Source organism: Alligator mississippiensis, chromosome 1 (genome assembly GCF_030867095.1).
Source record: "Alligator mississippiensis isolate rAllMis1 chromosome 1, rAllMis1, whole genome shotgun sequence".
In the NCBI taxonomy this organism is placed as follows: Eukaryota; Metazoa; Chordata; order Crocodylia; family Alligatoridae; genus Alligator; species Alligator mississippiensis.
The window spans coordinates 168,075,713-168,091,516 of record NC_081824.1 but is presented as its reverse complement, the minus strand read 5'-3'; the positions used below and the strand labels follow the sequence as shown (position 1 = coordinate 168,091,516).

Sequence of the window (15,804 nt, the reverse complement as noted above, 5' to 3'; positions counted from 1 at the left end):
GGTTTCGCTGGAGTTGCAAGGATTTTTATTTGGGAAATGGGTAGAAGAGAATATCCATAGGCTTCTAAGCCATAGAGACTGGATATTAGCTTCTAAAGCCAGCTCAGCCTGCAATGTAAAATCAAAGTTAAACAACAAATATTTGCATAAATAGGAAAAAAAATGGTCATGTAAATCAAATCCCAACATCTTGTGTGTTCTGCTATTGCGTATCCTGGTCTTGTTTCTTTCTCCAAACTAGAGCTGTGTAGCTCAGCAACTTTCAGTAAGAGATCATTTAATTAGGGTCTTTCCAGTAGCATGCACAATTAACGTAACCTGCAGTATCTCAAACAAAGCAACTGGTATGTTACCTGGTGAGGTACGGAAGCGACACTGTCCAGTCATTGGGTCATACTCCTGGTTGTCATCAGAACACAAACACAAGAAGGAACCTTCTACATTGTCACAAAGGGCTTCACCACATACGCCACTCAGCATTTCACATTCATTCACATCTGGAAAAGAAAACACATGTGGATTCAGACATGTTCTTCATCAGGGACAGGTTTTTTTTTTACCTGCTGTATCTGTGCCAATGTTGCCTGCAGGAAAACAGAAATGATCCCTGAGGAAGGATTAAAAGCTGACTGCTACTTAAGAAAATTAGTTAAATTAATTATAAGATAAAGTTAATTGAAAAGTCATACTAAAATAATAAAATGCTGGTGTTGATTTAATTGTAGACCAGAGCACAGCTGTAACATAGGTGGCATGACTGGTACATTTATGCAGCATGCAAGGTTAGTATGGGTTGCAATCTGAGGTGCTGGCCAGTCTATTATGGTATGGCTGGCACTGGAAGCAGTTTAGCAGTTTTATTGTATTGCTGTGAATAGGTTACTCTGCTCTGCTGAGAGATGTGTATGTGTGTGGGCGTGTGCATGCATGCATACTGGTGGTGGTGGACTTCTAAAATCTCACATAAAGCAAAAACCTCACAGTACAGCTCTGCACCAGTCCTTTATTTATTTATTTATCCTCTCTCCCCACCAACATATCAGTTGCCGCCCTTATATCTTACAGTGTAAGGTACTGGATCCTATTATACTAATGTTACTATTATCAGATAGCAAGAAGCCTTCAGTATTCATTTGTTCATGTTATTTAAAAGATACTGTAGCAAACATTTTGCCTTTACTGATTCAAAACTCACTGACATCCATGAGTGAAAATGGAGGGTTGTTCGTTGTAGCTATGTTGGTCTAAGAACATAGGCAGACAAGGTTCTTTGGATAGATGTGGTATCTTTTATTAGACCAACTAAATAGTCAGAAAAAAAATGTTCTCTGCAAGCTTTTGGGCACAAATGCCCTTCTTCAAACCATACCAAATGGATCCTGACCATGCCAGGACAAGACATGTAAAACCTGCATATCTCAGGTTTACAAAAAACTCATTTCCACCACTCCCACAATAACTGCATCCCACAACAGAACCATCATCATTCCCGGATTTTACAGCTGCACCTCCAGAAATGTAATATATTTCATCCAGTGCACCAAATGCCCTGATGGAAAATATGTAGAAGAAACCAAACAACAACTGTGCACTGGAATGAACACACACCAAAAATCCATCAAAGACAAAAATATACAATTATCTGTGGGTGCCCACTTCTCACAAGACAACCACTCTCTCTCTGATCTCTCAGTTCTAATGCTCAAAGGAAACTTACAAAACACCTTTTGTAGATAAGCCTATGAACTTCACTTCATAAATCAACTGGATACAAAAAATCATGGACTAAAAGTAGACACTGGATTTATGACACATTACAACCTGCCTGCCATCTGATAACCCCAGGTAACCTGCCTGCAGCTGACCACTTGCTCTCCTTCACACACTTCCCTCCGTTCCCCCGGCCCATCTCTACCTATTGTCTTTCCAACTTCTACTCATTTGCATTTTCAAAGACCTGCATGTTGTAAATTAGCTTCTTTTCTACCTTGGTGAACATATATGGCCAGCAGAGTCACCCAATGCCTAAAGAAGGTCGTTTGGGCCTGAAAGCTTGCAAAGAAAATTTTTTCTAACTATTTAGTTGGTTGAATAAAACATATCACATCTACCCAAAGAACCATGAGTGAAAATGGTGAGTGATGGCAGGATTTGGACTGCGATATCCTGAAAGAATTTTTTTCTCCATGTCTAGCCCTCCCTTCCCTGAAATCCCACGTTCCTGGGGAGTACCCCTTGGGGGCATCTACACATGGCCATATGGCAACGTTGCTATGGTGCCATGCTTTTCTACTTCCTTTTGGGTTGTTACTGCATTGTGCACACAGCGCACTGTTAGATTTACTGTGTTGTGCGCACGGTGCAATTAGATTTTGTCGCTATGTCATTGTAGCAGCACGCTATACCGGGGAGCACACTGCTACAGTGACATAGCTGGTGATCATGCGTAGACCCACATGATTGCTGTGTCACCACAGTGTGCCATACAGCAACATAGTATATAGCTACATCACTGTACGGCAACATGTAGACGTGCCCTTTGAGTCTTATGAACTCGTTTTGGTCATATTCCTCTCTCCTGTAAGGCTTCACTGGGTGCTCTGGAGTCCCAAAACGGTATTCCTGTATTACCTAGTGAAGTCCTTGCAGAAAAATGCAAGTCTCTTTTTCCACATTAGAAATCATACAATAATCTTAACTACTATTGGCTTGGGACAAAAAGCATCCTACAAGCCCTACACTTGGATTCCTAAATTCCTGAACCAGACCACTTTAAAATCTTATTTGACAGGAAAACTGTCTGTGGTTTAAATCAGGGGTAGCCAACCTGTAACATATGCTATAAGTGACGTGGGCAATCTGTGTGTGGTGTGCAACAGGTCAGGGCGGGGACAAAGCATAATGGCAGGTAGGGCAGGAAGCAGAAAACAGAGTGAAAAATGGGACAGCGAGCACAAGGAAGAAAGTAAAAAGCAGAGCAGAAGATTGGGCAGGGAATATAAGGCAGGAATCAGAAAGAAGAACAGTGTATTGGACAGGGGAAGGGGATGGGAATGACCCTGGGGGAGGCTACAGGGCTAAGATGTAGAAGTGCACTGATACATTGGTCTAATATTGGATCAGTACTGATATAAAGACAACTGGCTGTATCGGATATCAGTCCAATGGGGCCAATAATTTGGCCAATAAATGCCCATGCTGCGTGCAGCTGCAGTGCAATACTTAGGCAGTGAGGAGCACAGCTGGCAGCATGGAGAACTGCCTTCAGCTGGTAAGTCCAGTGAGGTGGAAGAAGAGTGGGAAGGAACCTGGGGGTGGGCATATCACTGCCCCCACGGTGAGGGAGGAGGCAGGGACAGGGGCAAACACTGTCTAGGTGGGGTGGGGGTGGAGCTGCAGCTCACAAAGGTGGGGGGGAGGCAGCTCCCGCTGCTGCTTGCACCCTGGGACAGCATGGAGGGGGGTACCCCCCGGATCTGCATGGAGTGGGGTAGGCTGCAGCCGGGGCTGTGCAGGGCTCTTCTCAGTGAGGGCTGGGCTTGGAGTGGGCGCCAGCGGCACTGGGAGGATCCTGCATCCACCTCAAATTTTGTCGCTGCTCCGCTCCCAGTGCTGCCACCGCCAGCCACCTGGTGCAGCCCCAGCTCAATGCCCCGCCTCCACCCACACTCTGGGAAGACCCGGGGCTGCACCAGGCGGCTAGCGGTGGTGGCACTGTGAGCAGAGCAGCAGCAAAATTTGGGGTGGATACTGCATCCTCCCAGTGCTGCTGGTACCTGCTCTGTCTGAGCCCAACCCTGCTGAGAGGAGCCCCACACAGGCCCGGCTGCAGCCCACCCTACCCTGCACAGATCTGGGGGACACCCTCCCCCCCACGTGCCTTCCTGGGGTGCAAGGAGTGGTGGGAGCTGCCCCCCCATGGGCTGTGGCTCCGTCTCCCCCATGCACGCCCTGCCTGAACAGCACCTGCCTCTGCCCCCTCCCTCACCGTGGGGGGCATTGATCTGCCACCCCATGCCCCTTCCCTTCCCCCTCCCCTTCTACCACATGGACTTAGCAGCTGGAGGCAGCTGTATTAGAAATCGAATCGGTATCAGCTGATATGCCTCCTTAAATATCGGCTAGCAGTATCAGCCCCCTAAATCTCTATCGTTGTACCCCTACTAATTTGTGGTAAACTTGCCAAGAAGGTCAGCCCCCAATGGTTTAAATCAGTGGTTTTCAATTTTTTTTTTTCATGGACCACTTGAAAATTGCTGAGGGTCTTGATGGTCTACTTAATAAACTTTTGTGTGTCCTACAAATCAAAGCACATAACTCATATTTTAATATCAGTAGTCTTACTTTACAAGTACAGATATTCTCAATTGTTCCGCAACCTTCTGTGGACCACCTGAATGGAGCTTGTGGATCAGTGGTGGTCTGCGGATCACAGTTTGAGAACCTCTGGTTTAAATAATATGGGATAGAAAGGAATGTGAAGCATGGGTCTAATTCTGCTTTGACTTAAAAGTGATAGGTGTTTTACATCTGAATGTTACCATTACTATGTATCTGCTAACTTCATAATTGTAAACATATTAAATTATTTATTATAATATACAAATATACATATTTGTATGTATATTTAACTGAAAAACAACAGTATGGCATCTGAAATAAAGCACACTGGCTTTTTTTTCTTACCCAAACATAAATATGTAGTTATATAACTTAAAACTGATATTGCATGGCTTTATATTATCTTGACCAGCTGACTCAACATATTCTCAATTATTTCATTTATTCTTTTTGTTGTCTCTATAGCCAGAAGGAAGGATTTTTTCTGGGAAATCTAGCTGGTAAGTTTTTGTTCCATAAAATTGTTTTTGGTAAACTATTAACATTGATCTAGCATCTCCTGTAATCTTATTATCATGCGTCCAGTTTAGTAACACACTAAGATTATTCCACAGTGCCAAATCATTTCACTAATACCTGAAAAGCAAATGTAACTTCTTACAACTTTTTCTCTTTTTTTCTTTTTGTTGAATTTGATTGAATTTGTTGTAAAGTTATCATATGCAAAATGTTACACAAAACACTTGATTGCTCCAAAATTCAAAAGAAAAGTATAAATATACAAATAGAGGAACAGTTTATATTACTTTGATTGGCTTTGTCTATGTTTATATTTCAGACCCTTAAAAACCTATCACCTCTCAATATGATCACCAAAAATTAAGGAATTCATCAGTTGATGCAACAATGGCATTCACACTAAACAAAAGCCCAATTAAAGCAAGCATCCCTACCTAGGATAGCTTAAATCCCTACTGACATAACCATGTGTTTAAGTGCCGGTTAGGGAACGTAAGGCTGAAGTGAAGAGTAAGGTAAGGCCGAATTGAAGAGCTTGTTTATGTGCTACCTTGTGCTACCTTGAATTGGAGCCTCAATGAAAAGGCTTTACTACCCAAACATCATAATATCAAACACATGCAAGCTCCTCTAAGGGCATGGAGAAACATTCAGTTGGAGTGGTCTGTAAAGGGGAGGGAGAGCTATCGTTTAGGAGCATGCAGCAGCTACTATGTTCTAATGCTACCTGTACATAAGTCTGTAGTGATACAAGTGAGCTAAATCACTCAACCTTAACCCTGGATGAAACTGGGACCATGTCACACATTATACTTTGGATGTGTTAACTGCACTTAAAATGGAATCACATGTACATTCACGCACTAATACACACACTTAGTACAATCGTATCATAGCAAAATTATGACTTTTTGCAGGAGAAGTATCTCCAGATCATATTGAGTAACACTTGTTCAAGTATCTGTTCCATGGTGATAGCATGAGTTAAAAGACTCCGGTGCAGTATGGGGCTGGAACTGACAATCAGCTGATTGTTGGTCTCAGCCCTGGCACCACAATGGAGCCAGTTCAAGATGCTGATGCAATATTGGGGCTGAGACCACTGGCACTGATCCAGGGCCAGTTCAATACTTCAGTGTGGTGCAGGAGCAGGAACCAACGATCAGCTGATTGTCAGTCCCTGCTCCAACAGTGCACGGGAGCTGGTTGAAGTCTGCCATGGTAGAGACCAGGCTTGCCCTAGCATGCCAGATGCAGGTGCTTCCAGGCTTGGCAGCGCTGCATATGTGGCAGGGAAGGCATAGGCTCTGAGTGTGGGGGCTGGATGTCTTCACAGGAAGACATGCGAGCTACAGTGCCCAGTGCCAGGATCAGTGTCCAAGGGGAGGGGTGGGCACAGCCAGTTCCAGTCCTGTCCAGAGTGGGCTGAGTCTGTAGTAAGCATTACTGTGAGTCTGCTGAGAACATGTTCTAACTTTCAATAGAGCAAGGTAATGCTTACTATGATCTCAGAACCGCCCTCCCCCCCCAAACATGTGGTAAGTGTCCTGTGTGGCAAGGTTCTTAAAGTTGTTTTTTGCTAGATGTGTATTGCTTCAGGTTATGACAGTGTACCAGCTACTCTAGACTGTGACCTTAGACGAAAGGTGTAAGATGTAAGGTCACGATGGTCTGGCAGTAAAAAATTACTTACTGATAAGACAATAATCTTTCTGAGGCACAGCTAAGGCTGTGTGTTCAGATGCAAGGGTAAAGAACTGCACATAATGACCCCCCCAACCCTCTGGCACTGCTCAGCTGTCATATACCTCAGGCCTTGTAAAACCATAGGATCCAACACAGGAAGAGACCTCTTGGGCAACTGACCCCAATCCCATGTTACTGTAGGTAGCCATGTCATATAAGCCAACTGAAAACTATCTACCAAGCTCCATCTTAAAAGCAGTTAGCGGGTAAGTCTACCAGTCTTCCTTGCTGGCTCACAGAACGTAGCTGTGGAAGAGGCAGGCAGGAACAAAAAACAGAAGTAACTCATGCACCTAGAGAGCTTAGCTACTTTTGGCATAATGAGAAGAAAATATGCCAAATAAGGGGAATAGCTTTTAAAATATTAGTACAGGCATTTCCAACTGGTTTGGAGAGATGTTATCAGGATGTGCGTGCAAGTGTTTAGGTTGGATCTGGAGGGACTGTGGTTCTGCAGCTAGTTGAAAAAAGGTAAGGCCGTCAGCACCACATTTCTAAAAAGAAGCATTTTAAAGAATTTATTTCTAAAAGATTTAGTAACATTGGCAGAGGAAATATTATAGAAAACTTAGTTGGCCTGGGAAGATTCAGTGTGCAAAATTTGGAAACTAAATTCTACCATTTGTGTACTAAAAGCAGGAATTTTACCTCTGCTCCAAGTGCAATTCTCAAACACTTGTGTATTTCCTTAACTTGAAGCTCCTAAGTAATCTCCCTGACTTCAGGGGAATCAGAGTTTCTCTTAGGTCAGAAAGTCCACACTAAAATAGGGCACAAACAACTCAGGGAAAACTGATGGGATGTTTTTAAAAAATAACAAGAATAATAACAAGTTAAGAAATAACTATTTGAGAAATGCAGAGGTATTTGCTTTCAAAGACATTTTTTTTGTGGTAATGAGCTAACGCTGCCTCCCACTGACATCAACTGGAATTTTACCAGCAGTGTGAGCAGTAAGAGCAGCCGGCCATGTACTGTATAAAGTCTCTCTCAGGTTTCTCTCACCAAAGAGTTAGAAATCATAATTCTTTCCTCATTTTAACTTTATTCTTTCCTCATTTTAACTTTATCCACAAATGAATCAGCTTGAAACTAGATGTACAGCAATCAATTAATTAATTTTTTTTTCTGGCCCTTAGAGAAATGAAGCATTAACTATGTGGAAAAGGCCAATTAACTGGTTGAACCAGAACCTGTAACAGCCATATACTAAAAGGTCACACTGTAGTTCTCAATGAGTAAAAAATCAAATGTATACAAAGGCCTAAGTCTTTTAATTAAAAATAATTCAGAGGGCCAGATTGCCTGCTATGGGCAAGACCCACTCAGCGTTATGTAGATAGTACATTCCTGGTTCTACGTCCTTGGTTTTATGTCCCTCAAGGTGCAGCTACACAAGATGCTACTGTGCAATAGTTACTATGTATTTATTTAGTAATTTTATTAGCAAGTACTAAATAAATGTGCAGTAACTGGAGTTACTGAGCAGTAGTGCTGGCAAATGCCTTTTAGACGATGCTACTGTGCAGTAGCATATTAGCACTGTCCGTGCTGACACGCACTACTACACACTACTATTTTTCAGCTACTGCGCAGTTAGTGTCTCATGCAGATGTGCCCTCGCTGTCCCAGTCCTGCCTTAAGTATGAAGCTAGCTAGTGAGGATAGCTAAAATCCCATGAATCTTGGTCAGGATCTCTAGGCACACACTATGACAAGGTCTCAGGGGGTTGGATGGCACAGTATCTTTGCTTTGACTTCTGGGAATTCCCCTGTCCCCGTACAGATGTGGGCAATTTTCGCTTCAAAAGTTCCTTAGTGAAGCCTAGGGGTGTGAATGGAGCACTGAAAATCTGACCCATTACACTAAATGGATTTCAAAGCAATAGTGGCTTCCTTTATATTTGTGTATGTATAGGAGTTATTAAAAAGTAGTGAATGCTATATTACAATTAAAGTTCATTTAAGGTGAAAACTCTGTTTTTATTTATAAATGGGAGCCAGTAAGTTAGCATGCTGTAGACCGAGCACCAAAACAAACCAGAATTAAATTAAACATTTTTTAATTGAATTATTAAAAATATTTTTTTAACAATTATTTTTCTCTCCTCTCCATTCTACTCAGCTCAGTGTTACGGGTAGAAGTGTTTCATCTTGAATCCAGTTTGCAGAAACTGCTTAATGCATACCTTTTGTTGATCTGGTATTAATTTTTTATTAGAAATTTGTGCTGCTTCATCTCGTGCTCAAGTCTAACCACCGCTATTAACAACAGATCTGGAAACATATTTCTCACTAGAGAAATCTGCAGCTTTCACACATTCAAGGAAATCTCAGATCTTTTCATGGTCATAGGTGTCTTTCCAGGAGCCTGAAGCCAATGTTCAAATTTGTTCAAACACTGTGCCTAAGAAGGTATGCTAATTCAGACTGGCTGTACCACACGCCAGACTATATTTCCTGTAGGAGGTAGTACAGAGTTCTGGTTATTCAGCTAAGAGACTAAACAGATGTTGCATTTAAATAAGCTAAAGTATTAAATTCAGTCCATTATGATTTACATTTGTGAATGGCCCTGACATTTGCAGAAATAGTAGGGGGTTTGTTTTTTTAAAGAGATAAAATGAGTGGCTCAGCTTATTTGCTGTTAGTTTCCATTCAACCCTAATAACAGGTTCTCATTAAATGGCTACATGGTAAGTTTCCACAAGGTATGAAGTTTAAGTGAGCAAAGCATAGCTGAATATTATTTTACTCTAAAATGGTATGAATTTAAAACAAAACGATAGAAAACAAAATCATCTTATAAAAAATACATCTTCCTTGGAGATGTGTGCTACATCACTGGAGTGCTGCGGTACAGACTATAAAAATCTGAACACTCACCGACACACCCTTGCCCATCCTGGGGGTCCTGATACCCTTGGTAACAGAGGCAGCGGTAGGAGCCATCTGTATTTTCACAGAACCCATGATTGCCACATAGAGTGCTGTTAACACATTCATCAACATCTGAAAATAAGACATTTTACCATCAGACAGAATACAAAGCAACTTGACAGTCAAAGGCAGGCAGCAATATACAATGTATATGAACAAAGATAAACAATGCCTTTAGAAGTAGATAAACTGGGGTATCTGAACATGTTAAAGAAATCAACACAAAGGACAGGAGACAAAAACATTGTATGTTAGATAAATCTTTACATACAATGAATTATGAAAATTTATAAGAACATTTTATCAATCATAGTTTCATAGTTGGTAGGGTCAGAAGGGACCTGAGCAGATCATCAAGTCCGACCCCCTGCCATGGCAGGAAAGAGTACTGGGGTCAAATGACCCCAGCAAGGTGTTCATCTAACCTTCTCTTAAAGACCCCCAGGGTAGGAGCCAACACCACTTTGCTTGGAAGTTGGTTCCAGATCCTGGCCGCCCTGACAGTGAAGTAGCACCTCCTGATGTCTAGCCTGAATCTACCCTCTGCCAGCTTGTGACCATTATTTCTTGTCACTCCTTGGAGTGCTCAGGGGAACAGGGACTCCCCCAATGCCTGCTGCTCCCCCCTGACTGGTTTGTAAATGGCCACTAGATCCCCCCGCAGCCTTCTCTTGTGGAGGCTGAACAGGTTCAGGTCCCTTAGTTTTTCCTCGTAGGGCCTGCCCTGCTGCTCCCTGATCATACGAGTGGCCCTCCTCTGGACCCTCTTGATGCTGTCCACATCCCTCCTGAAGCGCGGCGCCCAGAACTGGATGCAGTACTCCAACTGCGGCCTGACCAGTGTCACATAGAGGGGGAGGATCACCTCCTTGCACCTGCTTGAGATGCATCTGTGAATGCATGACAAGGTACAGTTGGCCTTCCTGACCACATCCCCACACTGTCAGCCCATGTTCATTTTGGCATCAACAATGACTTCAAGATTCTTTTCTGCCTCTGCACTGACGAGAAGGGAGTTCCCCAACCTGTAGGTGTGCTGCTGGTTCTTCCTCCCCAGGTGTAATACCTTGCACTTGTCAGTGTTGAAACCCATCCTGTTCTCATCTGCCCACCCCTGTAACCTGTCCAGTTCCAATTGCAGCCTATTCCTCCCTTCTAGCGTGCTCACTTCTCCCCACATCCTAGTGTCATCTGTGAATTTGAACAGGGTGCTTTTTACACCCCTGTCCAAGTCGCTGATGAAGATGTTGAACAGCACGGGCCCGAGGATTGAGCCCTGGGGGACCCCACTGCCCACATCCCTCCAGGTTGAATAAGACCCGTCCACCCCCATTCTCTGGGTGCGGCCCTACAGCCAACTAGTGACCCATTTGACTGTGTAGGTATCAATGCCACAGTCTCCTAGTTTTTTAATGAGAATGGGGTGAGAAACAGTGTCAAAGGCCTTCCTAAAGTCCAGGAAGACTACGTCAACCACAACACCTGCATCTAAGGATTTTGTGACCTGGTCACCAGGTTGGTCTGACAGGACCTGCCTCTAATGAACCCATGTTGGTTGCCCCTAAGCATAATCTCCCCTATCAATATATAATAATGGTTATGCACATGCATCCTTAAGATTTATGTTACTCTAATATATTCAGAGAGACAAACACCAAGAACAATTTCATCTAGTTAATTTTATAGGAACCATAATCTGATGGATTGTTAGTTCTTGGTCATCTCCCATCTGATTAAACAATTTACCAGATTACAGCCTGATCAAACAAACACTGCTACGTGAAGCATAATGCATGTTACCAGAACCCTCTGTTTTAGTGCTGTTATCCTTTGCTGCAGTACTAAGTAGTCAATAATACGGGTGAAATTCAGCCCTCACCCTAGTAGGGTAGCACAAAACCCAGCATGCATTTAAATCCCATTGATACGAATGCAATTTAAGCATGTGCTTAAGTGCTATGCTGAATAGGAGCTAGAAACTTCATCTGGGGAGGCGGGGAGGGTTATGTGGGATGTAAGCATTGGACAGACCTTGTGCTGGCTTTCTGTAGGAGTGTTTCACCACTGTGCTAAGAAGTGACAGATATTCTTTAGAGCTGTGCGAAGTTTCAGTCCCTGATTCGATTTGATGAAGATTCGGCCTGATTCAGTGGCCAAATCTCTGAATCTGAATTGAATCAGAGGACCCTTTAATCTCTCTGAATCGAATCAGAACCCTCTGAATCCATTTGGAGAGATTTTGCAATTCGGATGTAGACGCAGCTTTAAATGTTTTTTCTAAATGCCTGTAGGTAGCAGGGGCTTGTGAGTGCTGGGGTGCCTGGAGTGTCCCACAGAAGCATGGGGGGCTCCCCAGCATGCTTGGCAGCAGACCCAGAATTGGACCAGAAGCACTTCCAGTCCACTTTTGGGTCCACCGGGAAGCATGCAGAGGGGCCCTCCCATGCCCCTCTGGCTCTGCAACTGGTACCTTCTGGGTCTGGGAGGGGCCCCTGGGGGCCCCCCAGCAACCAATCACCAAGCTGGGGGAGCACGGGGGGCCCCCCAGCGCATTCCCCAGTGGACCCGGAAGGGGACCAGAAGTACTTCTGGTCCACTAGCAGGTTCGCTGCTGAGCACGTGGAGGCCCCCCCCCACACTCCTGTGGGACGCTCCATGCACCCCAGCATCGCAGTGATCACAAGCCACACTCGTACCTCGAGATATGTAGAAAAAACATTTAAAGCTGCGTCTATGGCCGAATCGCTGATTTTCTGAATTAGCATTAAATCTTCAGATTTGGATTTGGCCGAATTGAATCAGGGACAGTGATCCGAATCAACTAATGAAATCACTGTCCCTGATTTGGGCCAAATATGAATCCGAATTGAATACGGCCCACTTCGCACACCCCTAATATTCTTCCATATAAATGAATAGGCCTAATCTGCAAATGATCTTCCTCATATGCATGCTGGGACTTTACTTTGTAGTTCCTGTTTCTGGCTTGTTGGCTTCAGTCATGAACATCACTCTGTACTGTCTTGAGTAGTCTTTGCTCTCTGTGCGACTCAGCTGCCCCATCAGTTTATAAGGAGACACTGCTACTTGTGGCAGAGAATGGTCTGTTATCCTAAGCATATTAAGAATGCTGTGAATACATTATTTTTATCTCCATTTCAAATAAAACCTAAAACCAAATCCTGACTATTTGTGATCATTAAAGATCTCCTGGCATGTTTTTCAGCAGTAAGGATGTTAACCCAAATTGGGTTTTAGCCAGGGTACTGGGGTTAGTACATTCTTCCTTCTTAAATTTCCCCTGCAATTTCCAATGTAGAAGTTATTTCCTTCCTAGAGGCTATTGTAAATGTTGAATAGTGATACTGTCCACTCTGAAACAACTTCTGTGTTGTTTCAGAGGCAGCTGTATTTCAAGTGTGGAAAAAGTGATTCATTTATAATTTATAAAATGTGCCAAATACAGGCAATAGCTGTACGTGCAGGTTAACTATGCACAGTAAAACATACTTAATTCGAGAAAAAGCAAATTGGGAGAAGACTCCAAGAAAAACAACAGGTAACACAGACACAACCTCCAACTCCCATTTTTTCTCCTCTTCTGTTGTCACATGCAATCATTTCCATTATGGCCATTACAAGCCTTATATATTAATTGATCTGAACAGATAGCAGGATAGAACTGTTCACCAAGTCATCTAACAGGTCTTTGAGAAGACAAGTATTTACTTTTGATATCTCTCAAAGAAGAAACAATCTTATAATTTCATTTTAACAAAACCCCTTCTGTCCACCCCTAGTATTCTCTGCCACATCAGTGTCACCTTCTTATTTACAATACCGAAGGCCTGAGAAAATCAGCAAGATGTAGCTCCTTCCATCCCCTTCACATATTCACAACCATGTCAACTTCATCTTCTCATTCACAATGAGCCTCCAATTCGGTTTGGGGAGATTCAGAGAGATTCGACGATTCGGACATAGACACAGTTTATATGTTTTTTCTACATACCTCAACGTACCAGGTGGCTCATGAATGCTGAGATGGTGGGACGGATGGAGCACAGGGAGGTCCGCAGTGTGCTAGGCGGTGGACCCAGAACTGGACCAGAAGCACTTCTGGTCCAGTTCTGGGTCCCCTGAGGAGCATATGGGGGACCCCCACTCCCACCCCCTGGGTCAGCGACTGGTGCTTCCTGGGTATGGGTGGGTACCCAGGGTCCCCCTGCAGCTGATCACTGGGGGGGGGGGAGGTGTCGGTCCCTCATGCGATCAGCGGTGGACCTGGAAGTGGACCAGAAGTATTTCTGGTCCACTTCTGGGTCTGCTGGCAAGCACGCAGGGAGCCCCCCTACTCTCCTGTGGGACGTGCCATCTGCCCTACTGTCTCAGCATTCACAAGCTGTGCCTGGTACCTCAAGGTACGTAGAAAAAACATTTAAAGCTTTGTCTATGGCTGAATTACTGATTTGCCGAATCAGAATCGAATCTTCAGATTTGGATTTGGCCGAATTGAATCAGAACAGTGATCTGAATCAGCTAATTGAATTACCATCCTCCAAATCAGGCTGAATCCAAATTGAATATGGCCCGCTTCACACACCCCTAGCATAAACATCAAAAAACAGTTACCAAGAACCTTATTCCTATAAGGTTCTATTATTGTGCATTTTTTTTTCTTTTTTTTTGAAAATAGTATGTGTGTTTTTGAAAAATTATCCTCTAATTATGGTGAATGGATAGAACAAACCAAACCAATAAAAGCTACTGTATATCACGGTGTACAAGTTGACATTTGAAGGACAATTTTTAACTCTTAAAATTCAACCTCGGCTTACACACCGTATTACCATCCCCTGTGAGTGGCGCTGGGCTTGGTGCTGGGTTGGTGCGGCCCAGGCAGCACTGTGTGCAGGGGATGGGGCTGCACCAGCCTAGAACCAATCCTGACACCACTTGCAGAGGATAGGGATGAGGATGGGGACAGGTTCAGCTGGCATGGCCCCTTACCTTGCAAGTAGCATAGGGCATGCAGGCAATGGGTTTGTGCCAGCCAAGTGCTGAACCTGGCCCTGACAGCTGAGAGCGGCACTGCCAAGCACCAAGCCAAGCCATCCCCTGCAAGCAGCACCAAGTCCAGCCCTGTCCCTTGCAAGCGGTGCTTGGCTGGCATGGCCCCATCCCCTGCAATCAGTGCTGGGCTTGCAAGGGATAGGGTCATGCCAGATGAGTGCCAAGCCTGGCCATCTACCATTAGTGGCGCTTCCAAGTGCTAAGCCTGGCCCCACCAGCTGAGCACCGAGCCCAGTGCTACTTGCAGGCAGTGGGGCTGGGCTTGGCACTTAGCAGTGCTGCTCGCAGGGGATGGGACCAAGTGCTGAGCACTGGTAGGGGATGGAACCTGTCCCTGTCCCCCTCTTATACATCATGCTTATGAAAATCCTTATTTTTTGCGTCACAAAACCAGGGTTGACCTATATACCATGTCGACCCATGCACCTTGAAATACAGTAATAGAGCAGCAAGAGTAACCAAGTGTGCGTGTCTCTGTGAATAGTGTTAAAAAGACAATGTCAAGGTTGAGAGGTCAGAAAATTGTTTTGCATTCAAAATACTTCCCTCTTCCATCCATTCACCATAATCAGAGGATAATTATTTAAAAACACACATACTATTTTGAAAAAAATGCAAAAAATGCACAATAGTAGAACCAATAAAGACTGTTTGACCACCGCATACATGTATGGGTACTCTTTATATCTCTTCTTATTCCTAAGATTAGACTTGCAAGATATACTTTTTATTGCATTTTTAACTTTATAGTGGTTTTTTTTGCAGATTTTCTGGTCACAAATAAAGGTTCTGATGTTATAGTCCTTATTTAGAGAAAACTCCCATTTAGGCCAAAGGGAACTCTAAAGTAACAACTGTAGGATTGAGAGCTAGAGTTATAAGACAATAACATAATGTTAAACTATAATTGGCTACTGAAAGAATAAACAACATGGATTTCTGGGTCACAGAACAAAGTTATAATTTAAAAGAGGAGACAAGAAGCTGGGTCTTTAAAATTATTTTAATTATGGTATCTTTTTTTCTCTGTAACTACCAGTTAAAGAAAATAAATGGGGGGAGAGGGGAGGAGGAGGGGGAGGACTGTACAACTCTGTTTTCAAAAGGCAAAGTAAAATAACTGAATGAAAAGCTGCAGACACAAATGCCACCTTGCAGCAAGCATCCTAATTAAGTATATAATAC

At 43.6% G+C, this 15,804-nt stretch overlaps 1 protein-coding gene across 6 annotated transcripts in view; it reads right to left on the bottom strand.

Moving 5' to 3' along the window:
• Positions 1-15,804, bottom strand: part of LTBP1 (latent transforming growth factor beta binding protein 1) — a 363,058-nt gene that overhangs the window by 43,544 nt on the left and 303,710 nt on the right. For all 6 annotated transcript variants that reach the window (XM_014600068.3, XM_014600069.3, XM_019500580.2 and 3 more), the window contains 2 exons: positions 9,493-9,618; positions 354-497 (listed from right to left, as the gene is read on the bottom strand). In XM_014600068.3, the coding sequence (XP_014455554.2) occupies positions 354-497; positions 9,493-9,618 (270 nt within the window). The remainder of the gene's footprint in view (positions 1-353; positions 498-9,492; positions 9,619-15,804) is intronic.